Below are 26,295 nucleotides of genomic sequence, written 5' to 3' on the forward strand. Positions count from 1 at the left end.
GGAGTATGGTCTGGCCAATGAAAGATTCATATATTCTACAGTAGGATTTACAGAACTATCATGTCCCAAATACAGACAGACATCCATTTTGGGTGTCCATTCTTTCTGTTCTTAGTAATTTAATTTTTTTTTCACATGCACATTTTATTTAGAAACTAGCTCTTTCTAAAGAGCCACTCCTTCAGGTGCATTTCCCTGAATCAAGGCCAAATTAAACTATACTTGGGTTGTTTGGTAAATAAAATGTGCATGTGAAAACCACTGATGAGATATGGATTAAAACATTGTAATGCAAACAATTTTACAGTTAAGTACTCTTAGTTTTCCTTGGGATTGGTGCTATTTGTTTTTCATTTTTGCTTTTGCTTTTAATGAGTTCTAGTATAGCTGACAACTCTAAATGTGAATCAGGGAAGAACTGTCCCTTAGAATCTGTGAGGAAATCCTTGTTTATATCTTTCTCAAACCAGTGAGTTTAACTTCAGAGGCTGACTACCAGTCAACACTGCAACTTCTGAAAGTTAAATATGATTGTGCATGTTTCATAAAACACACCACAAAACCATTGCATAATGTCTAACTTCCTCAAGCAAGACTGACAAATCTGAAATGTTCTATATTTTATGAAGAGATAAAAGAGCATACAGTTTTGAAGATTTTGGAATATTTACATACATGTACATTCCCCATCACTAAAAACAAACTACTCAATGCTGAAAATAGTGTTACTATTAACAGTCATGGTCTTTGTGTTATGGTATTTGTGACTGTTAAATTATACCACAACCGTTAAGTAGGACTGTTTGGAGCTATGACTACCCAAGAAACTGGACTAGGTATTAGTTTTTCTAAAATATCTCAAAACAACTTTTTTGTTAAGATAAACTTAAACATTGGAGTTTATGTTTCCAATGGAATTCCAATGAGTTTGTTTCCATCTGATTAGAAAGCAAATCCCCCCCACAATCATAGCACAGAAAACTGAATAAATTCAAATAGTCTTCAATGTCAAATGGAATTCAGTCATAAATCTCTCAGTTCCCCTCATTCCCATCATTACTGCTCTCTTCCAAGGCCATCATTACATTTAAAATGTCCCTGAATCTCTTCTGCTCCTGCTAACACACACACAAGTAGACACAAAGTTATAATGCAAACAAGGCTGGAGCCAGGATTTGATCCTCAGCTATCTGGCCCAAACATCAATCATACCATTATACCATACTGTGACATTTCAGCATAGCCAAAAAAAGAGGCAAAATTACTGTAGCCCTTAAAAATAATCCTTGATGAGGAAAAAATATTTGGAAATCATTTGTCTATACTAGTGAGCTAGTCATTCAATATTTCTTAGTAAATCTGAGATGAATCAGTGAATATGATAAAGCGATGTTCTACACCATCACAGCATACTGCAAGACTATGATCATTAATAATGTGGGTATCATCAGGTACGTTGTTGCTGAGTTGCTGGTCCCGCCTGAGATGGAATGTACGTCCTTGGTGTACCACCTCCCAAAGAGTGACACTGTTAGGACAGGTTCAGATAATCCATTCTTGTTTACCAAACGCCCATCTTCTAGTACCTAAAGGAAAAGTGGGAAGAGTATAGCCAACTTAATTAAAATATACATTACAAGCAGACTCATGATTTTGAAACCATTCTAGATATCACAGTTGATCAAGTAGGTTACTAGGAAAGGGCCCTGGGGCCAGGGATTGGGGAGCAGGTGGGAAGGGTAGGGGACAGCTATTTTATATGTAAGGAAGACTAGAGCCTTCCTATGAGGTTCAATAATTCAGTTTACACAATCAAATGTAACCTTTAACAGAAAGTCAGAAATCATCAGTAGCAAAAATTTATTGAGTCCAATTATATGCAGGATAACCAGGAGCCGGAAGAGTACAAATAGCACTCTTCCCTCAAGAAGCTTAAAGGTTAACGGTAAAACTGAGCAGATTCCAAATACAAAGAGAGAAATCAGTATATTAGTATCTCAGCAAGAGAAACAGGTATGTGCTTAGGAAGTCTGAAAAGTAATAGCTGAAATGGTCAGCTTCCCAGAGTGGGAAACAACCTGCTACAAGGAGGAGCAGTTGGAATTATGGAATTAGTATTGTTATTATATTATTATTATTATGGAATTATTATTGGGTTGAATTATGGAATTATATTATTATTATTATTATTATGGAATTATTATTGGGTTGTATTATGGAAGACTCTGTGCCAAGTGGAATCAAGCAGCAAAGGCTCATTCTAAGACAAATATGTGTGTGGCAGAGGCTGGGAGGGGTGAGGTGGGTGGCCTTCCCCAGGCTCACAGTGTGCTAGGCAATGTGTGTGCTTTCTCATTCCCATTTGGTTAGAACCAGTGAGATATTCTCCCCATTTTATAGGTAGGAAATTCAGAGGTTAACTGACTTGCACAAACTTGCATAATTAGTTTCAGAGACCAGTGCAGTGGTATATAAGCTCACAACAACAGACTGTTAAATCTCCAGGAACTTTGACAGCTGGTTGTTAAGCATGACTTTTCTTGAAACTGATCATGGTGAGAGTATTTACACCATGATAACTGGCAAATGCCACAAATCAGAGCTTTGTTTCTCCCTTAGAGAGTGGCTTGTTACAATTTATAGTGCATCACTAGTTGAAGATTAGTGAAGAGAAGACTAAACCATATGGTCAAAAAGAAAAAGCAAGGATTAGATGTGCAAAAATTGTGAAGTCACAGAAGCTTCTCTGTAAGGGAGTAATGTATGCAAAATAATGGAACAAGAAACACAAATAGACAACAGAACAAGAATAAAGAAAATGAATTTATAGAAAAAAACACAAATAGAGAGACAACAGAACAAGAATAAAGAAAATGAATTTATCACTTGTGGAAAGGACAATTTAGATGGGGAAAGAACTTAGAGGGTAAGAAATTAGATGCTTCATAACTAGAAGTAGAAAACAGCTAAATATCCTTAAAGATAATGATTGCGGTGACACATAAACATAAAAACACAGCTCACTAACAAGTTGTCAAATGCACAACCTGTTGGTAGTTAGCTAAGTGTTCATTGTTCCTAAATTGTTCCTTGTTTACTAAATTGTTCATTAAAGGAACAAAAATGAAATACCAGAGGTATATTTCAAAGTATAGTTGGGTGAAAGTTTGAAACAAGTTAAAAATATTTAGTTTTCATGTGACTTTTCATTAATACAGTAAAATCGTGTCTATGTTAACTTCCTTGGGATTAACTTTTCCATATCAGTGATTGTCTCTTAGGTTCTAGCTAGAACTTAGCATTTTTTGCTAGTTTTCTGTTACAAATTTTCCTAAAATATACTGTATAATTAATTGACCTACTAAGTAGTATATACTCAATATAATTTGATCTTTTTTATTATTCTTTTACACTGGTAGTTCTTACCCACCAAAATCAAATCAATCAAGCAACCCACCAAAATGTGGGATGATGGAAAAATACAGGTCTCACCCCCAGAGACTCTGATTTACTGATCTACAGTGGGACCTGGTCTCTTCCTCCTCCAGTCTGTCTGCACATTGACCTATATTTACACGATGTTCAGCACATGTGGCCTAATGCTGGCAACATTTTCCTCTAGTTGTTGATAAACAGTTAACTAGGGAAACCTTCTGAGGTAACTAACTAAAAATACATCCTGATACTTGTACAATGCTTCACTGTACAAGTGCTTTCACATACATTCCCTAATCAGTGAGGAAGATATTCCCCCCATTTTATAGGTAAGAAACTCAGAGGTTAACTGACGTGCACAAACTTACATAATTAGTTTCAGAGACCAGACCTCTGATAATATACCAGAGTTAACTTCAAATAGTAAAGCAATGTTTCCCGGTTGTGGTCAATAACACTTCATACTCTTAGCTAGAACTAGGGGTGGGGAAAAGATAAGAAGTAAATGTGTTGAAATCTCTGCAGAAGTGATCTTCAAAAATAATGTGTAAAATATATGTTGATAGAGAGTCCATAACCAGGGAAACTGGGGAAACACTCAAGAAAACACGGTTGGTGTGACTCTTGTAAAGCTCTTGTCATCTATGGTATTAGAACTGATATCTCTAGAAACAGCAAGTTAACAGATCAGCAAGTTAACATGATCTGCAAAGTTTCTAGAGAAAGAATAACTAAAATATAAAATTCTTGATTTTTTTTTTTTTACTGTTCATTTGGTTAGTTAATTCTTCCTTTTGTCTATCTTATGTGTTTACTTGGTGTCTGTTCCTTAGAACCTGATGAACTTCAGGGAAAGTCATGCCACAGAGAATCTACACTTGTGAAATGAAAACCAGTACGCTAACTAGGGAAAATCTTCCAAGGAACTGGTATACCAAAACCCCTGCTTGCCAGCAGACAAATGCCTCTTTTATAGCTGTGAGGAGTCAACACACAGTATTTCTCATTTCTTCTTTTTGCAAATGAGCTGCAGTAGATGAGATATGGCCCAAATGATAAATATAATGTAAGTGCCTAATTTATTTATTTATTATCATTTTGGGCCATACCATGCAGCATGCAAGATCTTACTTCCCTGATCAAGGATCAAACCCATGTCCCCTTCATTGGAAATGCAAAGTCTTAACCACTGGACTGCCAGGGAAGTCTCTGTAAGTGCTAAATTTAAAGGGTAGATACAACCCCTCCCTCTCCTCCCTCCTTCTATCCAAAAATAAAGGGCCAGTGTCCAAGGACGGGAGGTAGTATGACTAATTCTGAGAATTTTGAGTTGAGATCAACAAATACTACCGAGTTAAGTGCTTAACCAGTTACTGTTTTGTTCTATTGTCTCATTGTTTCCTACTGCCTGAAACCATTTGTGATGAAAAGTTTAAAACCTCATCAACTAGCACCACCCACTTCTTCAAGTATATTGATGTGGTTCAGAGTGATAGTCACATGGCATCTCAGACTCTGGAACTTTAACGTGATCCAGAAAACGCCAACAGTTTTTTATCTTTCTCCCATGGATGAGATTCTTTTGTGAGATAAATGTTCTGTCCTATTTTGGAGTAATGTCTCAAAGAGATACAAGTCTAAGAGAACATGGCATGGGAAAAATTTTTTCAAAATAGTACCCAGAAAATTAGACTGTGTGCTCAGTTGAAATGGCACGGCTTAGCTAGGTGGGATGAGTGGTGACAAGGGAGATCCAAGAGGGAGGGGATATATGTATACATATAGCTGATTCACTTCATTGTACAGCAGCGACTAACACACCATGGGAAACTAATTATAGTGTAATTAACAAATAAAATGAATGGCAAGGCTTACAAGATACACACATACCACTAGACCCCATGTTTTCCTAAGCTTACCTGAGTGAACCCTACCCTCCCTTCTTTCACTTCCTTGAATTCGCAGATAATTTCAACCTATCGACACATGTTTGTGCCAGGCTATCATCTTTTAACTATTGGATTTCAGTTCCAGATCTCTTACTTCAGATCTGATCATGGTTTTCTATAGTTGGCACCAAAGTTTTTATTTCAGCCTCAATGTGCTCCTGAGATTCTCTGCCTTACTGGGTTCTATGGCAGCCAAGGATTCCAGTTCTCTGTGTTTCCCAGCCTTACGGCTGCACTATATGTTAAATTGTTGGTGTCGCAGAATTAAACATTTTTATAAATATGACATGTTCCAATCTGATAATACAAGCAGACACAGATATATTATCATAAGCAGTCTGCAATTTTAAAGATTCCCTTGTTTGATGTTTTAGACTAATTAGCTTAGATCCTATTTTTCTTTGGTAAAAACAAAAAAGGCAGTGATTCCATTCTAGTTTCTAAAACTCTGTCACCATTTGTCACAGTTCGATGAAGACATTAAATTCCAGACTTCTGGAGTGTGTGTATGTACATGCGTGTATATGCACCACGTACTACGTAGCAGACATAAACCTGCAGAATCTTAATTTTAATTTGAGACCAGCTTAATTTGTGGATGAACTAGCTATGACCACTGTGGTTTATGAAATAAATATTTGATTTTCTGTTTGTCTTCACATGTTAGAAAAAAGAAATTAAAACTCTGTAAGTGAATATTCTGCAATGAATGGTCCCTCAGACTCATAGGCCTTAGGTATCTTATTGTGTTATTCCAACAAAGTGTCATCACATAAGAATTAGTTGCTGTAAGTTACAAATATGGTCACAACCCGACCCCCCCCTTATCCATACCCTTTGCAATATGATCTCACAGCTTTTCCCATTGAGAGTTTAGCATCATTTATTTCTTCACCGTTTGAATCTACATTGGTCATGTGACTTGCTTATGGTAGATGAAATATTTGCAAACGTGGTCCAAGCAGAGACTTGAACTTGCCTATTGTGTCTTTCTCTGTTTATGGTCTTGGACTCTTTCATTTAACATGTGAACAAGCTCAGGCTTCCTGGAAGTTAAGGGGCCACAGAACGTGCCTCCAGTCATTCCAGCTGTTCAAGACATGGCCATCACAAACCAACCAACCCCAGCCAACTCACTCGCTAGCAGCAGATGCATGAATGAGCCCAGCCAAGATCAACTGAGCCCCTTCTAGTCCAGAAGAACAGCTTAGTTACTTACACCCAGTTCACAGCACCAACCACAATATCAGGGCTGAAGAAATGGTTATTGTGTAAAGCCATGAAATTTTGAGGAAATTTGTTACACAGCAAAAGTTAACAGGAACTGTTTTCTTGGCCTGTTTTGTTTGACTTCAGAAAACAGATAAAATGAACAAACTCTTAAAATGCTCTTACCTCAAATTTTTCAGGTGCCAGCTTGATTTTAGTAAGTAGCACTTCAGGAAAAACATACTCTGTTCCAAATGTGCCGCTTAGAGAGAACATTTCAAATCTCGTGAGAGCAGTTTCTACTGACTGTCCGCAAGTTGTCAGATTAGTAGATCTGCATTTCAGCATTGTGCACACCTGTGCAGGAGAGATGCAGATGAAATCCAACACCTTGCATCTAAGTTACTTGTACTAGAACTGTTGACTCAGTTTATAGCAAAGAAAATATTTTCTCCATTTGCTAAAGGGATTTGGATCATACAGTTATTTGATTTATTGGAACTGGCAAATGATTAAGAGCCAACCCACACATCCTGGGCAACCAGTGGATTGAAAGAAAGAAGCCAGTTTTCATAGTAGGAAAGAACAAATCTGACTCTATATTGGATCTGGTTCTTTTACTTTAACCTTTGTATTCTCTTGTTTTTGCTACAAGTTATCCACTAAATGGAGATTGGGAAGCTCAGCTGCTTAGTCATGTCCAACTCTTTGCAACTCCTTGGACTGCAGCCTGCCAGGCTTCTCTGTCCATGGAATTTTCCAGGCAAGATTACTGGAGTGGGTTGCCAATTCCTCCTCCAGGGGATCTTCCTAAGTCTCTGACATCTCCTACATTTGGCAGGTGGATACTTTACCACCGTGTCACCTGGAAGCCTAAATGGAGGTTGTCTCTAACCTTAAATTAACATAATGAACTGTCTCTGAGAATCGTGCCTTTCGTGTAATAAGCTAAAATACCTTTGTTTAGTTCATAGGGAATATCTAGACTAGGTCCACTTATGAATGACTACAAGAAGAAAAAATTTACATTTCCCTTCCAGAGTCTGACTGGAACCAGGACTTTACCTTTTTCCCTTTCAGTGTAAAAGAAGCATGACTTCTACCTCAGGAAAGATGGTTCTTTGGGACACTAGTCCACCACCTCAGTCTGCTGGCTTTCCAAATAAGGTCACTGTTCCTTGCCACAACAACTCATATCTCAATTTATTGGTCTGTCCCACAGTGAGCAGTACAAGCTTGAATTTGGTATCAGATACAAACCATTCATCTAGCATGTCAGATGATGGCATTTGGTCCAAGAAAGTGGAACTCTTTGGGCAACAAAAGTACTAAAGTCAAAAGAATGATTAGAATTTTGACCATTTCTTTTTTTTTTTTTTTTCATATCTGTTTCCTTAAAAGAAAGCAATGAGGTACAGAGTATAATAATAAAATACAAATGCATAGCCAACACTATATAAAAAGCTTACACTTAAAAAATTTGTCATTGGAAGGGCAGGAAATGACTAGGACATATGGTTACAAGAGCAGTTAATATATCCCTACTTATTGTTAGTTTTAAAAGTTAAAATAAGACTTTATATTTAGATATGTCAGCAAAATTACTTAAGGAAGCCACTTAAATATGCAAGCTCGTTCATTAGTCAATTAGAAAATCAGGTTCATATTTTTTTAATGTGTTCAGAGCAAGCAATCAGATGATACTTAGCTCCCCTGCAAATATCATATGATTAATCCCAAAGCATGTGTGTGTGACTCTGGCAATGCATGGAGTCAAGCCAAGAAAAAGCACTTAATTCCCTGGGACAAATATGAAAAGTTAACCCTGGAATTTACTCACACCCAAACACTCATTTTCACTTGAGTTGAGATTACCTGCCAATATTCTCTTCTCCTTCTCCCATGAAGTCCTGCAAAAGCTCCTAGAACATATTCTTCATCCTCCTCCTTTCTTAACATTCTGTAGCTTAAATGACAGCAGAGCTCTTTTTGACAGACTGTAAGGTTTCCTGCGCTTTCAGAGAGCTTTGTGAAGTTGAACTCATCGCGGGAAATAAATCCCCTGAAGGAATTTTTGGGTCCTGGAAAGGGTGTGATGGAGGTGGCGTAGGCACTCCAATTCACAGCTGGTGGGGAGGTCGAGGAGTTTCGGGGATGGGAATCCACCTCTGCAAAGAGGATCTTTCCTGACTCTGTTTCCATATCATGATGATAGACTTTGGGAGAGTGTGGTGCATAAATACCACTGCCTGTGAATGGAAGACAAGTCTTTTAAAACCAAAAAACCAAACAAACTCAACACCCCCAGTTTCCCCGTCAGAACTGAGCGTATGGTCATGTCACAAGATTAGTCACGAGACAGCACAAGGCACTGAACACCTAAGTACTTCCCCTATTCTCCACTGGAGGAGATTAAATTGAATGATCAGTGGTCTCATTCAATAAACTTTGCACATAATTTATTACCATAACAGAAAATTAAGCCAAATATTAAAACCACTGAATCACCAAAGTGTTTGAGATGTGCGTGCTAAGTCACTATAGTTGTAGTGTCATCCTCTGTGATCTTATGGGCTATAGGCCACCAGGCTCCTCTGTCCATGGGATTCTCCAGGCAAGAATACTGCAATGGGTTGCCATTTGCTCCTCCAGGGAATCTTCCCAACCCAGGGATAGAATTGGCATCTCCTATGTCTCCTGCATTGGCAGGCGGGTTCTTTACCACTAGCCCTTTGAGAGGTAGGGAAGGTAATATAAAAGAACAGTTCCAAGTAATTAGCCTCCAATTAAAATAAGTAAGTTTAAAATAAATAAATAAATAAATAAATAAAACAATTGTTTTATCACTTTAAAAAAAAAAAAAAGAAAGAAAGAACAGTTCCTCATTTTCTCCATTGTGGTGGTTTTCAGATATTTCCAAAAATTGTTCATCATTCCTCTCTCCAATGGGTGGATCTAATTTGTTTTACCTTGAGTGTGGGCTTGACTTAGTGACATACTCCTAATGAATATAACATGATAGAAGTGATGGCTTGTGACAAGTCATAAAAAGCTGTGCATCTTTCCCCTATCTCTCTCCATCTTTCTCTCATTACTAGCTCTGGAGAAAGTCAACTGCCATATCATGAGGAAACATCACACAGCCCTGTGGAGAGGCCCATATGGCCAGAAACGAAAGTCTCCTGCCAACAGCCACTGAGAAAGAGAGGAACCCTACCAAGAGCCACACACGTGAGCTGTCCTGAGAGCAGACCTACCAGCCCCAGTCAAGTCTGCAAGTGGCTTTTAGCCCAGGCAAAAGCTTGATGTGACCTGAAGAGGTGGCCTGACCCACAACCTCCCAAGCTACCTCAAGCTCCTGACTGGCACAAACTGTGAGATAACAAATTCTTGTGGTTTTAAGCCACTTCCACTTTTTACTCTTTGAGTAATTTATTGTACAGCAACATGTCAGTAATACACTCCTCTGCCTTCACCAGTTTTGGAGCACATCTCGTTTAGTTTCCTACGTTGCTACATACTGCTGCTGCTGCTGTGTAGTCACTTCAGTCCTGTCTGACTCTGTGAGATGCCATGGACTGTAGCCCACCAGGCTCCTCTGTCCATGGAATTCTCCAGGCAGGAGTACTGGAGTGGGTTGCTATGCCCTCCTCCAGGAGATCTTCCCAACCTAGGTATCGAACCCAGGTCTCTACATTGCAGGCACATCACCACTGAGCTACCAGGGAAGCTCTTGCTACCTACTAGCTGATGCCTTTAGCAGGTTACTTGCATTTTTGTGTCTCAGTTTTCTAAGCCACAAAACCAGACTGATAATACTCAGCCCACATGTAGAGTTGTCAGTATAAATGACATAATACAAAAGTCTTAACACAGACATAGCTATTATAACCAACAGTAGCTGTTCCTTTCTTCTTCTTTTTTTTCTTTTTTCTTTTTTTGTGAACAGATACAAGCTTAGTGAGAAGTCCCAGCAAAAGACTAAAAAAATTACAACAGGTCATCTCCAAAGCATGAGTTTCTCCCCACTTAGAAATATAATCTGCAAACCTCATCTGGTCAAGGATTACCTGTCATTTTTAGGCTGACATTATGTGTGTTTGCTGCAAGAAGGTTAACTCTCATTCCCATTGCCCATGCCGAATGAAATTCAATAGCTGTCAAAAAAGGCAAAACGTTCATCCAAGCTGTGGGAAACAATATGGTGTCCACATGGAAATCTTTCACCAGGGTCACAGCAGGATCATGGAAGAGAATATCAAAGCACGTGAAAATGCCAAACTTTCCAAAGGCAGTGTTGAAAGTCACCAGCTCTGGCTTTTCGGGGACATCAAATTGAAGCTCACGGTAGAGGTGGTACTGTAATAAACACACAGGATAAAACCAGAAAAGCCTTATTTATTGAAGAGATGATACATGAAGACCCTCCAAGTTAGTAATTACCTGGTCAACAGTGGGAAATCTATAGAAGGTGAATGCCACTGTGATTGGAAGCTAATTTTCAAAGAAAAATATGGAAAATATAGTTTCTCTCTGTCTGTCTGTGTCTCTGTCTCTGTCTCTCTTGCTCTCCTTTTCTTTCTCTCTCTTCCCCCTACTATTCCTCCTTACCTCCCTCCCTCTCTCAATTACGGGCCAAATACCTCCCCATGAATTGCAAACACTATGCGATTCTTGAAAGCTGAAGATACACATCACTTTTCTTTGAGTCCCTGAAACCTAAAAATATAATTGCCATTGTTGCTTAGTCACTGAGTTGTGTCCAATTCTTTGCAACCCCACGGACTGTAGCCCACCAGGCTCCTCTGTCCATGGGATTTCCCAGAAAAGAATACTGGAGTTGGTTGTGATTTCCTTCTCCAGGGGATCTTTCTGACCCAGGGATTGAACTCGAGTCTCCTACATTGGCAGGTGGGTTCTTTACCACTGAGTCACCAGAGAAGCAGAAATATAATAGATACACAATAAATATCTGTTAAGCGGGTGAGGGAGGCCCCATCCATCTTTACCATGTCCCGTCCAAAGTAATCTCATGGACTGTTAACCAGTTTTGAAAATTATTGTTTAAACATGTTTTATTTCATTCTGATTTCTTCCAAGTAAGCTTGAGAAACAAACCTAGCCTCATTTGATAATCAGGGTCAATAGCTCAATAAAATCATTTGCAAAACAGGAAAAGCTTAGAGTTGGAAGCAAGACTATTAAAACTCCTCTCAAAGTTTATTTTCTATCTAAAATTTTTTAATTGAAATTTACTACCATTTTAAGAATCAGTTGACAAAAGTTCTCTTATCAGATCCATATGTCAGAGGATATGGGTCATGAACTGTTCTGAGGTACCCTGATGGGAGAGTGAGAGCTTCTCACTTTAGGATGACTCAGGTCCTCACTAGCTGCCCACATCCTGTACACTGGGCCATCCTGCCATTTACTGGGTCTGGTTAAGTGGATTGATCAACTATGTTATCAGTTTAATTTGGTCAACACTTACAGAATAGAAGAGTAGCTGCAAAAATAGCCTTTAAAATGATACTAACAATGCGAATACAGTCTCCAAAATAACGAAAATGACATTCCTAGTCCCAATTTGAGACACATTTGCGAAAACATAAAAGTTTAATTACATTTGAAAACAAGTTGTCAGACCCACAAGATTACATAGAAAACTCTTTGAAAGTTTTGGGTCTTATTTATAAACACACAAATAAATGCATAAATAAATATAAACATATTTTTAAGGACTCGTGTGAAATTTTTTTCCATAGAGGTATGTGATCAAAAACATTTGAAAATCACTGATGCTATATCTTTCTTCTTGACTAAAATTTATTTTTTAGCTAGGACTTCCAGGAGATAATTTCTCCACTCAGAAGATTCTGAGGTTCCAATATAAGATGATTAGAAAAAAGAATATGGGACAGGAAAAGGGCCATTCACACTGACCTGCATACCTCATTCATGTAAAACGTCAGTCTCTCTCCCTGCCCAATTTGGTACAAAACTATGACTTTAGGTTATTTTACTCAGATTTCAAAGTAAAAATTTTATAATTTGATGTTAAATCAATAAAAGGATAATTAAATCAACTGGTACAGAATCTAAAAAATAAAAATCATTTTTGTAACTTGATAGAAAGTGAAGAAATTAGCTTCTGTGAAACTAATTCATACAATATGAAAACATCTTTTATCATTTTAGTGTTAAATGGTATCCAGGTCAGGAAGCAACAGTTAGAACTGGACATGGAACAACAGATTGGTTCCAAATAGGAAAAGGAGTATGTCAAGGCTGTATATTGTCACCCTGCTTATTTAACTTCTCTACAGAGTACATCATGAGAAATGCTGGGCTGGATGAAGCACAAGTTGGAATCAAGATTGCCAGGAGAAATGTCAGTAACTTCAGATATGCAGATGACTCCACCCTTATGGCAGAAAGCGAAGAACTAAAGAGCCTCTTGATTAAAGTGAAAGAGGAAAGTGAAAAAGTTGGCTTAAAGCTCAACATTCAGAAATTTAAGATCTTGGCATCTGGTCCCCATCACTTCATGGCAAATAGACGGGGAAACAGTGGTTGACTTTATTTTGGGGGGCTCCAAAATCACTGCAGATGGGGACTGCAGCCATGAAATTAAAAGACACTTACTCCTTGGAAGGAAAGTTATGACCAACCTAGACAGCATATTAAAAAGCAGAGACATTACTTTGCCAACAAATGTCCATCTAGTCAAGGCTATGGTTCTTCTAGAAGTCATGTATGGATGTGAGAGTTGGACTATCAAGAAAGCTGAGTGCCAAAGAGTTGATGGTTTTGAATTGCAGTGTTGCAGAAGACTCTCAAGAGTCCCTTGGACTGCAAGGAGATCCAACCAGTCCATCCTAAAGGAAATCAGTCCTGACTATTCATTGGAAGGACTGATGCTGAAGCTGAAATTCTAATACTTGGCCACCTGATGCGAAGAACTGACTCATTGGAAAAGACCCTGATGCTGGGAAAGATTGAGGGCAGGAGGAGAAGGGGATGACAGAGGATGAGATGGTTGGATGGCATCACCGACTCAATGGACATGAGTTTGAGTAAACTCCAAGAGTTGGTGATAGACAGGCAGGCCTGGCTGCTGCAGTCCATGGGGTTGCAAAGAGTCAGACATGACTGAGGGACTGAACTGAACTGACTGGTATCCAGATGACAGTCATCTCAGTATCCTTTGTATCAATATTAAAATTATTTGTTTTATATATGCAAAAACTTTATCTTGATTCTGGACTTACAAAACCTTTCTTACAGATCTCAGTCTACAATTTAATCCACATTTCTAAAGTGTCATTTTTTTTATTGCTCTCTTTTAAAAAATATTGGTAACATCATATTGACAAACCTAGATGACAAACTTAGACTGTGTATTAAAAAGCAGAGACATTACTTTGCTGACAAAGGCCCATTTGGTCAAAGCTGTGGTTTTTCCAGTAGTCATGTATGGATGTGAGAGTTGGACCATAAAGAAGGCTGAGAGCCAAAGAATTGATGGTTTTGAACTGTGGTGCTGGAGAAGACTTTGAGAGTCCCTTGGACTGCAAGGAGATCCAACCAGTCCATTCTGAAGGAAATCAACCCTGAATACTCATTGGAAGGACTGATGTTGAAACTGAAGCTCCAATACTTTGCCATGTGATGTAAAGAGACGAATCATTGGGAAAGGCCCTGATGCTGGAAAAGATTGAAAGCAAAAGGAGAAGAGGGTGGCAGATGATGAGATGGTTAGATAGCACCACCAACTCAGTGGACATGAATCTGAGGAAATTTCAAGTGATAGTGAAGGACGGAGAAGCCTGGCAAGCTGCAGTCTGTGGAGCTGCAAGAGTCAGACATGACTTAGCAACTGAACAACAACAATAAGACATTGTATTATAAGGAAATGAAGCTCTATCTCCTAAACATAGAATATACCCTTCTCAAAGGAGGCTCCATTTTACACACTCACCCCCTCTTACCTTATGGTAACGCGCCACCAGCTTTCCCTTTGCATCATATACCACGTTGGTGTTGTACTGATAATGGCCATTAGAAGGACACGTGGTATTACGGGAACTACATGGCTTTTTGTCACCCATATTTGCCACGACATAGATAGAGTTGTTCTTGGCCAGGCAGCTGAGTCTTGCTTGTACTGGTGTATGACCAAATCTAAATCAAATTTTAATTAAGACATTTCAGTGTCAAAGAGAGAAAGGCCAATACTGTATGCTATGACTTATACATGGAACTTTTCAAAGTCAAACTTGTAGATACAGAAAATAGAATGGTGGATATCGGAGGTTAGATTGTGGGAAACTGGGGACATGTAGTTTAAGGGTACAAACTTGTTACTAATAAATAGATAAATCTCAGAGACTGAATATATAACATAGTGCTTATATTCATATATATGCATATATGATAAACTTTAAAGTTGCTACGAAACTAAGTCTGAATTTTCTCACATACACACAAAAAATACTAATTATGTGACAGGAAAGAGATCATATTTAGAAGTCACAAATTAAACTTGATGAGTTTTTTTTCCAAATTCTATCTATTACTCCAGCAATTCACTCTCCCGTAGCAGCAGTTTTCATCTCTTCAAGAGATCACTCCATCAGCACACACATATACACTAGTACCTCCCATCTGTGGAAAATAAATAAAATAAAAACCTCTCTTGACCCCCACATGCCCTTCTAATTGATTTTTTTCTTAGGTCCCCAGGTTCTTAGGTCCCTCTTACAACAAAACTCCCTGAAAGAGCTGGCCTTCTCCTGGATCAACCCATCTTCTCCCATTCCCTTTGGAAGTGCTCAGATCAGGCTTCGTTGCTATCATCCCACCTGACAACCCCTACTAATGCAAGTGATGACAGCCACACCTCACCTTATCTTGTACTACTTCTGCAACAGCTGACGGAGTTACACTCTCCTCCTGGAAACACCTCATCCCACTTACTGGACCCCACTCTCTCATTCTCCTACTCTGGGTGCTTTTCTCCATCTCCTTTTCTGGTTCCTCCTCTTCTGCCCTGAGTCTAAACATTGAAGTTTCCTGTGGCTCAAGCATTAGATTTCTTCTCTTCTAACTCATTCCATAGGTGAACCCATCTTGGTGATAAATATTGTCTCTCTATTAGAGATAAGTTTCTCTTCTTTTTCTAAGAAAACCTTATTCTTTTATTATTTCCAACAATAATCCAGTTCCTAAAGTCTTAAATTTTAGATGTATTGGGGAGTTTGGTTCTTGGTAGTTTGGGAATAGCCAAATGAGCTCTCCTTCTGGGTCGTGGAGGCGAGGGTGTCTTAGTTTGTTAGTGGTGCAATCCAAAGCTAAATTTACTATCTGGGTGGTGGAATGCCACTGGAACCCCCGGGAAATGGTAGCAGTGTGAGCCACTGCACCAAGGCCAGGTCTGAGGGCCATCACCTTTGGACTCTGGAGATTCCAAACAATGAAGTGACAAACAGCAGAATAAAAAAGAAGGGACATGATTTTTCCATTTGTGCCTTTCTTTCTAGCTGTGACTCTGTGGCCTTATGTAGCAGTTATGCAAAATAGTCTATAATTCTTATCTTTGGGTTTGAAATGAGTGTAAAAAGGAATGCTTGCATGGCTTATTGAAAAATCAGACTACTGTGTCTTTACAATGAAAGAATAACTTTATACGATGAAACTAATGTTTTTGTTTTTACTGTAGAAATACTTTTTTTTCAAAGTTTGTACATGATTAAGGACATAAAAAATGTACTTGACAGGTCTCTTGTTTTACCCAGAATAAAGAGTATACAGACCTGTGGTTACATCTGTGAACAGATCATTCTTTGAGACAGTTCTTCCTCCTCTGAGGACCAAGATTTTTGCTCTTTAGCATTACTGACCAGTGTGGAGTTGGCATAGCTTTGTGTGTACTCAGATGGTCAGTTGTGTCTGACTCTTAGCCACCCCATAGACTGTAGCCTGACAGGCTTCTCTATCTATGCAGTTCTTCAGGCAAGAATGCTGGAGTGGGGAGTCATTTCCTCCTCCAGGGATCTTCCCAGTTCAGGGATCGAACCCACATCTTTTACGTCTCCAGCATTGGCCAGCAGATGCTTTACCACTAGCGCCACCTGGGAAGCCCAGCATGGCTTTATTGATAAGTTATTAATATTGCTTGAGAATAGTCACACTAAATGTAAAAGAAATCGAGTAAGTGCCATGTCAGGATATCTTTTTTAAACTAAGTATGATTATCAATATAATCATAAATTAAAAATGCAAATACTATTCTTTTATAGATGATAGATATTTTGTTTTATTTCCTAAAGCTTAATAGGTTTGAATATGGACTTTATGTGTAGAAAGCAAATAAGAGGAAATCTATAAAAGCATGTCTCAAAATAATTATCTATTTATCCATCCTATAAACTACATTATGACATGTGTTTCATTGAGAGCAATGTGATTTGAAAAAAAGTGAGATTATGGGGGACCCAGATCTACTTAGATGTTTATAGATGGTTCCTGATTTGAACTGTCTCTGCCAAAGTACATTCATGACCTCACCAATGAGAATCTGATAAGATTCACTTTTGATTTTTAAAGCACAATTAAGTGTTCTGGAGCTTGCTTTTAGCAGGCAGTGTAAATTCAAACCCCAGATGACTCTTTCTCATGACTGCATTTCTACTTCCTTACTGTAGATCTCTAGACATTTGCTGGTTACATGGGTGAATGAGTGAATGAATAAATGACAAGGAATGGATTGATAAGTACTCTTATCTATGTTAATAAACCTGATTTGAAAATGTTTTTCTCCCTGATTTTCTACCTCCAACCCTGACCTTGTATTTTATGCCAGACTCAAATATATATCCACCAGGGTCACATCTCCACTTGGATGTCTATTAAATTACAGCTCAAATTTCAGATGCACAAAATTGATTTCCAAAGTTCCATCCCAGACTTGCTATTCCTTCAGTGCTCCTGTAACCGACCAGGACCCTAGGGGACCTAACCAGGACAGACTCCCTCACCCCACCCCCACCCTGCTATATCCTCTACCTGCCTCTTTTTTGTAGAAAAACTTTAGTCTCCTGGGCCTCCCCTGAGTCACAAAAATTTAGCTCAAGAATTAATGACTGTAAGAATGTAAAGACATAGTAACAAAAAAATAGCAGTTGGGCCAGGAGGACTGGTAACAATTTAAACAATGGATCAGCCATACAGGAGCACAGAATGTTAGGTCTTCCCCTGAGGACAAAAAAATCAGTGTCTGACACACATTCTTAGTTGTTTTGCAGACACAAAAACCCTCACCAGATGGAAAAAGCTAAGTGCATGAAGGCCATGAGCAGGTAGTGCCCAGACTGGCTGGAATCTGAGGATTGATGACGTTAACCCCTGTGACATCACCCTATATTACGTCTCCATCAGCTAATCAGAGAATTATGCATGAGCTGATCACATACCCTGCAACTCTCTCCCTTACTTTGTCTTTAAAAACCCTTCCCTAAAATCCACCGGGAGTTTGGTTCTTTTGAGCATTAGCCACTGGTATTCCTGGCTTGACATTGAGCTTTCCTTCACCACGACCTTGTATCAGTAGATTGGCTTTCCTGCGCCTGGACAAGAGGAACCAGCTGGTTCACTAACACTCCCTATGTCCATAAATGGCAAGTTTGTGTCTCCAACTGCTTAGGCCAAACATTTGGGAGTCGCTCTTTTGTTAGTTTGTTTGGAGAATTTTGTTTTGGTTGTGAGGCAAGGCTTGTGGGATCTTAGTTCCCTGACCAGGGATTGAACCTAGCCCCCTAAAGTAGAAGTTCATAGTCCTAACCATTAGCAGTAATCTTTTGATGTTGGACTACTTTGTTTACTTTTATTTGTTTGGTTTTTTCTTGGAGGTGGGGGGTGTTGCAAAAACCCCTATATATCTTGGCTCCTCCCTTACCTCTTTGGAACAGTCCAAAGAAGTATCTGAGTGACTGAATCCCAGGCTTAAGGCTTTGGTAAAGTCCCAAATAAAACATAATTGTCAAGTTTTGTATTGTACTTGGTTTTTTCCCATCAACACCCGTATTATTATCTCCAAATGACATTCTACATAATAAATGAGTTTGTTTACATCTATCTTCCCCTGCAAGAATATTCATAAGCCACGGGAAGGGCAAAGACTTTGCTTTAATAAGTGCTATATCTCCTATTCTTAAAATAGTATCTGGTACATAGCAGGTGCTCAAAAAGTAATCATTAAATGAATTAAATGTGACTACACTGGATGACAATGCAAACCCATTTTCTTTCAAAATTTCTTTTTTGTAGCATAGAGCAATGAAAGAGGAATAGAGGTAAACACCTCTATTCCACCTGGAATAGACCTGTCGTCCAACCGTCACCATGTGGCTCTAGTGGTAAAGAATAAGCCTGCCAATATAAGAGACATAAGAGACGTGGGTTCGATTAGGAAGATCCCCTGGAGGAGGGCATGGCAAACCACTCCAGTATTCTTGCCTGGAGAATCCCATAGACAGAGGAGGTGGGCCAGTGTCCATGGGGTCAGAAAGAGTTGGATACAACTGAGGCAACTTAGCATGCCAACCTTCACCAGTTTTCATAGCTACTGTGATATTTGACTAGCCCATAAATTGGCAAAATATGTTGGTTTTTTTTTAAACTAAGAAATCCATCTCACAATCTTACTGAGATGAAAAACAAATGGGTTGTCCCCTTCTCAAAACTTCTAGTCAGAAAGACTGTCCAGCTGTCACCCCTTTTCTTCCACAACAAACACCATGGGAAGCATCAGCTCAGAACAAGAAGAACAGGAAAGTGGAGCTGCTGACTGTCATGGAACCCAATATTCTCCTCGTTGTGTGGTTAAGCTCTTTAGAGCTGAGAAAAGCCGTTTTCTGATAACCCTTACATAAGCTTCAGCCTTATCAGTAGTGCCTCAAAAAGCATGGTCTCCATAATGCCCTGCAAAAGCATGGCAGAGGAATGTTAAATAAACTTAATTTGAGGTACCAGAGTGAAAAAAAGTATAAAAGGGTAAGAGATGGTGAGAGGATCTGAGAGTTGAGAAAGAATGAGTATGAAGTATAGAAGTGTGCAACCTGTACCTCAATAATTCAAGCCTTAGTAGATAGTGGAAGTTATATATTAATATACATATATATTAAATATTTTATATTGGAAAGTTTCTCAATTAATTTTTCCCAGGAAATTTAGCTTTATGAGCCTAGGAAACTGCAAAATGTCAAAGCATAGAGTCTTATGATTCAGGTCTTTCTGCATGGGAAACAGATTCTAGAGCAGAGAGACTATGAAACTGAAGTCTGGTACCATCAGTAGAGACAGTCAGGGAGTGTTTAACAGGAGGATTCCTACGTGCTGTTTCTCACAAGCCCTTTGTTTCTTTTTAAGCAGAACAGCACGCTGCTCTCAGGAACTGAGGTCATTGTGTGAGACAGGCTTGAATCTCCTTTAGTAAACATTCTCTTTATGACAAAACCGCTTAGTCTCGATCCCCTTTCTTGAGATATGGATTGTCTCCTGACCTTGTTCCCTTGGTAACAGTTGCTGTACATTTGTTTTCTGATCTTTATCATAGTGGAAAGAAACTTCTTGTACCCCAGCCTGTATATACTCACAGAAAAATTATTAAAGCACCTTTGCTCCATCAGAGCTTAGGTCCTCGTGTCGTTTTTGTTTCTCTCCCTCTCTTTCTCTCTCTCTCTCTCCCTGGCTAACTCTCTGGAGTGTAGAAACCCGTCATGCTCACTCTCCTGTCCAGGCTTCTAAGACCCTCTCGAGAAGGCACCCTGTGCCTTCACCCCCTCAAGAGTGTGCCCGGCGCCTTTGTGAGCAATGCAAACCCTGTGTCAAGGGCTTTCTTGGTTCTCTGCGTAAACCAGAGGATATCAGCCTCTTTCTCTCTTTCACTTTCTTATCGTCAACTCTAGACCACCAGGTTCTGGTCTGTTAAAGAACCCCAACAAGAGACCTTGGAATATTTTCCGAACACAACCCACTGTCCATTTCAGAAATTAATTTACTGTTTATATTCCCCTTAGTTTCTAATCCCAATGATAAATATTTATCTATTTCTCCAAATTTAATAAGCATATTAGATTATAAATAACTGTTAAATGGTATCTAAGTACAATTTTTAAAAATCAAATGAATGTCTATATATATATATAACTTATACCACATACAGGATTTATCATTTTCTGTCGTAAGCATATACATTTTAGAGAATCACAGTACTTTGTACAAACAACTATGACTGGGACTTCCCTCGTGGTCCAGTGATTAAGAATTCACCTTCCAGTGTAGGGGATGCAGGTTCTATCACTGGTTGGGGATCTAAGGAACTAAGACTCCACATGCTGTGGGGCAATGAAGCCCAGGCATCACAACTGGAGAAGTCTGCATACCACAACAAAGACCCAGCATAGCCTAAATAAATACACAAATATTTTTTTTAAAATTGGATACTTCAAATACCTGTGGGGGTCTTGACATGGAATCCAGTTCACCTGAGGATCTGGGATATTCTCCAGATAAGGGAAAATAGTTTCCCTGGTAAATTTCCATCCATAAAGTGCATCTTCTGGGGTGACAATGATCTGAGCACCCTGCTCAAAACAAGTTAAATCAAAATTATTTCACTATGTATGTAGACAATTCAACACTCCAGTCTTCATCAGCTCTCATGCCTGTCTTATGAATTATGATTAGCAGAAATAAAAGAATACCTGCTCAGCTGCCTGCTTAATTGCCTTCTCCAGGATATCTATGTTCTTGTTCATGAGGAACAAAGCCTCATCCAGAGAAACAGGTGTTTTTGTGTCGTTTGGCAGTATGACAGCATGTTCATACACTGCAGCTTTAAAGGTATCCAGAGCACTGACATGTAGAATTATTAGGGCAAAAACTGCCACAGAGGTTTGTAAAGAGGAAGTGATCATGACCAAAGTATCCTGAGTTCTGCAAGTGAAAGTAACATTCATGCAGTATTTATAGAGGAAGGAACATTTATGTAACATGTGACTGCCAGCTCTTATTTTATAATCTCATGAATATTATGTCTCATCATTTTGGAGGAAAAAAAATTTCAGTTCCATGAATACAATCAAAAAGTATTACAAGGACTGTACAACATGTACTATTGATAAAGTGTAATGACAAATTTCAAAAGAAGAATTCAAATATAACACAATTGTACCCTTTTATTAATAGAAAGAAATTAGTTAACGAGATTAACTCTCATGTGAAAACAATGATACAATAAATTTCAGTTTTTTTTTTTTTTAATGCTTTTTTATTTTATTTTTATTTTTATTTTTATTTTTTTTAATTTTAAAATCTTTAATTCTTACATGTGTTCCCAAACATGAACCCCCCTCCCACCTCCCTCCCCATAACATCTCTGTGGGTCATCCCCATGCACCAGCCCCAAGCATGCTGTATCCTGCGTCAGACATAGACTAGCGAAATTACAAAAACCAAATAATAATTTTTTTCTGTTCTGTTGAAGGATCTACATTGTGTTTATTTTCAGAAGATGAAGAAAACTTTTAAAATATTTACCACTAGGAGAATGCAGTACAGGGTGATACTGGGGGCAAAATTCACTCAGATCAACACTCTGACTTACTTATTAAAGACTCTGAATGTGCACTCCATAAAAACAAGATTTTGTGTCTGGTTTGCTCATTGTTGCAACCTTAGTGCCCAAAGCACTGATCCTCCAGGAGCTAGTCCCTGGTGTTTGGCCAGAAGAGAAATCAAGAACCTCTCCTTAGGGAGCCTCTGTCCTTAGGGAGCTAAGCCTCCTTCCTCCCCCACTCATTTCCTTGCTTCCTTTCTCTCTTTGGAAACAGATGCAAGGAAAGGGGAAGTATCTCACTTGGGCTAGTGATTACAAAGATCATCTCTGCTGTAAACTCAGATAAGACGGAATTTTCATTTTTTTTTTAGGAGCAAATGACCACAAAAATGAGCTTTAAAACACATACGCATACATTATGTGACCACTGATAGCCTCCTGAAAGCAGTGGAAGTGTTAGTCGCTCAGTCGTGTCCGACTCTTTGCGACCCCACAGACTGTAGCCCACCAGGCTCCTCTGTCCATGGGATTCCCCAGGCAAGAGTACTGGCGTGGGTTCCCATTTCCTTCTCCAGGGGTCTTCCTGACCCAGAGATTGAATCCAGGTCTCCTGCATTGCAGGCGGAGTCTTTGCCATCTGAGCCACCAGGGAGTCCGGCCCTTCCTAGAACATCCATATCCTCCCGTCTCCAGTCCGATTCTATCACACAAGCATTTAGTGCATTTTGTTTATTTGTCTGTTTGATTTTGTTTTTTAATCTGAGTCTTTCTTTCAAATACTTTTAAACAGCACAAAAGAGTTAAAACAAATAAAACTCTTAATATAGGTGAGGTCTAAAGGTTATAAACCAGGTCTGCCCAAATTTTCTGCATTGAATGGAATTGTTTAGTAAAGAAATAACGTATTCAGTTCAGTTCAGTCCCTCAGTCATGTGTGACTCTTTGTGACCCCATGAATCGCAGCATGCCAGGCCTCCCTGTCCATCACTAACTCCTGGAGTTCACTCAGACTCACGTCCATCAAGTCCATGATGCCATCCAGCCATCTCATCCTCGGTTGTCCCCTTCTCCTCCTGCCCCCAGTACCTCCCAGCATCAGAGTCTCTTCCAATGAGTCAACTCTTCGCATGAGGTGGCCAAAGTACTGGAGTTTCAGCTTTAACATCATTCCTTCCAAAGAAATCCCAGGGCTGATCTCCTTCAGAATGGACTGGTTGGATCTCCTTGCAGTCCAAGGGACTCTCAAGAGTCTTCTCCAACACCATAGTTCAAAAGCATCAATTCTTCGGCACTCAGCCTTCTTCACAGTCCAACTCTCACATCCAGACATGACTACTGGAAAAACCATAGCCTTGACTAGATGGACCTTAGTTAGCAAAGTAATGTCTCTGCTTTTCAATATGCTATCTAGGTTGCTCATAACTTTTCTTCCAAGGAGTAAGTGTCTTTTAATTTCATGGCTGCAGTCACCATCTGCAGTGATTTTGGAGCCCAGAAAAATAAAGTCTGACACTGTTTCCACTGTTTCCCCATCTATTTCCCATGAAGTGATGGGACCAGATGCCATGATCTTCGTTTTCTGAATGTTGAGCTTTAAGCCAACTTTTTCGCTCTCCTCCTTCACTTTCATCAAGAGGCTTTTTAGCTCCTCTTCACTTTCTACCATAAGGGTGGTGTGATCTGCATATCTGAGGTTATTGGTATTTCTCCCGACAATCTTGATTCCAGCTTGTGTTTCTTCCAGTCCAGCGTTTCTCATGATGTACTCTGCATAGAAGTTAAATAAGCAGGGTGACAATATACAGCCTTGACATACTCCTTTTCCTATTTGGAACCAGTCTGTTGTTCCATGTCCAGTTCTAACCGTTGCTTCCTGACTTGCATACAGATTTCTCAAGAGGCAGGTCAGGTGGTCTGGTATTCCCATCTCTTTCAGAATTTTCCACAGATTATCGTGATCCACACAGTCAAAGGCTTTGGCATAGTCAAGAAAGGAGAAACAGATGTTTTTCTGGAACACTCTTGCTTTTTCCATGATCCAGAGGATGTTGGCTTATTAGCTATATAGAATAGAAAACTGTAAATAATTTTTTAGAAAAATGTTCAGGTCTTTTAGTGGATAACATGAAGAGATTTTTTATCATCTGTTTTCATACAGTAAATCATGAGTGCCTTTCGAGTCTAGAGAGTGTGTAACGCAAACAACACTATAGGACAGGAATTGGAGGCACAGAGAGACAGTGATTTAAAACAAGGTGTAGAACTTCTCACTCTTTATCCCAGAATCTTTTCCTGATACCTAAGACATTATGCATGTGTCCGTATTCTAGTTTAACGTCTGTATCCAGGTGTCTGAACGTTCAGTTGCATCTTTTAAGGAGTCCTATTCAAAATGACCATCTTAGGATGATCACAGGTAAATCTAAATATTGAACAAATATTTGATGTAGCTGTTGGAAATAGCATGTACAGTCATTGATGGTATTTCCTTATAGGTAGCAAGGATGACATATCAAAAATAAGGAAGCAAAACAGAAAAACCAGGCCCTTCTTTTAAAATTGTTTTCTCTTGATACTATATACAAAAAAAAAAAAAAAAATGTAGTGGAGGCCTTTAAGCTCTTGCATTTCTACCAGTATAATTTTGGTCATGATCTACTTCCTTGTCATTTAATCTCACCAACTGGTAACAGTATCTTTTTCGCTTAGTAGTGTTTAGGTAAGCTGGTGAAAATACACAAACAATCTTTACTTTTGGAGGGTAGGAACAGAAACAGTCTTATCTGTCTTTCGAATCTCAGTGTCTTCAGATTTCCTGGATGTTTTTCTCTCTTTGTCATCATACACAAGAGATATAGTGTTTTGTTTATCAGAGGTGCTGGAGGGCAAAAGGGGAAATAGTCTCTGATGCAAAGTCAAGGTGATGAAGTTCCCTTTTTTCTCTGTAGCATTTCAAAATTGTCTCATAAAAATTGACAATTTGAATAACAAAATATTGGAAGAGTCAGAAACTAGCAAATGAAAAAGCAATTTAAATATGGAAAGATCTATAATATATAAGAAAAAGAGAATGAGTTTTACAAATATTTGCCATAGAGTAGCTGATACACTTTTAAATCTTCACCAAATTCAGGACAGAGAACTTTAAGAGTTTACATTTTCATCTTCATAAATGTGATTGCTTAAGTAAGGCTGAATTAACTAGTTTAACTCAGCTATAAAATAATGTTACCTGGCCACGGGGAACATTGATTAATTATAATTTATTGCTGATAAGATCTATTCCCTAATTTACCAGTTTGTGATTAATGGAATTCATTACAAGAGTGAGAAGTTCCAATCAATTCAAAGTTTTGAATGAAGAGTCACTATAAAAACTAGACAGAGCTCAAATATTTGTTTCTAATTGGGATCTGATCATCTCAAAATAGTACTCAATTGAGCTTGGTTTTCTGGCTCTGATAAGTAAGAAGAGTAGAAATGTAGCTTCTTTTCTTTTCTTTTTTTCCTTTTTCTGATTTTTGACAGTATGACACAGCTTGTGAGATCTTAGTTCCCCAACCAGAGATTGAAACCAGGCTCACTGCAGTGAAAGCACCAATTCTTAACCACTTGACCACCAGGGAATTCCCTAGACATGTAGTTTCTGCTTTGTATTCCACTTCTCTGAACCTCTATTTCTCACCTAAAAGTTCAGGTAATCATACATGATTTATCATTTTCACAAAGTTGTCCTGAGAGTCAAAGACACATGAAAGTCCTCTGCAAGACTATGATGGAATGACAGTAATTAACAAAAAGGGGAGACAATTTATGTTAGGGACACAGAACCACTATTTTTCAGTTGAAGATCTAGTCCATTTGGGGCACTGTGCTGAGGATGAAATTAGGAACACAGCACCTGTGCACCAACTCCTGGAACATGCACAGCTGCACCTGGCAGATGCACATCCATGGGGCAGTGAGAGCACAATAAGAATACCAAGGCCCAGAAAGGCAAGGAGTAGCTCCTGGCTCTGACTCAAGCCTCAGCACTTCCTGGTTTCCAAGGCTGAAACAGCATTAACAAAGATTTGGAAATAG

At 38.9% G+C, this 26,295-nt stretch overlaps 1 protein-coding gene across 1 annotated transcript; it reads right to left on the minus strand.

Annotated features, from left to right (window-relative positions):
• Positions 1-1,056: 1,056 nt before the first annotated feature.
• On the minus strand, positions 1,057-21,649 carry VNN2 (vanin 2). Its single transcript, XM_052645839.1, has 7 exons — positions 21,359-21,649; positions 21,108-21,238; positions 14,585-14,777; positions 10,664-10,952; positions 8,469-8,842; positions 6,780-6,950; positions 1,057-1,586 (listed from the first exon to the last, which is right to left on the minus strand). The coding sequence occupies exons 1-7, from the start codon at positions 21,647-21,649 to the stop codon at positions 1,395-1,397; spliced, it is 1,641 nt and encodes a 546-aa protein (XP_052501799.1). The 3' UTR covers positions 1,057-1,394.
• Positions 21,650-26,295: the final 4,646 nt, after the last annotated feature.

This window comes from Budorcas taxicolor, chromosome 9, assembly GCF_023091745.1.
Source record: "Budorcas taxicolor isolate Tak-1 chromosome 9, Takin1.1, whole genome shotgun sequence".
NCBI classification, from domain to species: domain Eukaryota; kingdom Metazoa; phylum Chordata; class Mammalia; order Artiodactyla; family Bovidae; genus Budorcas; species Budorcas taxicolor.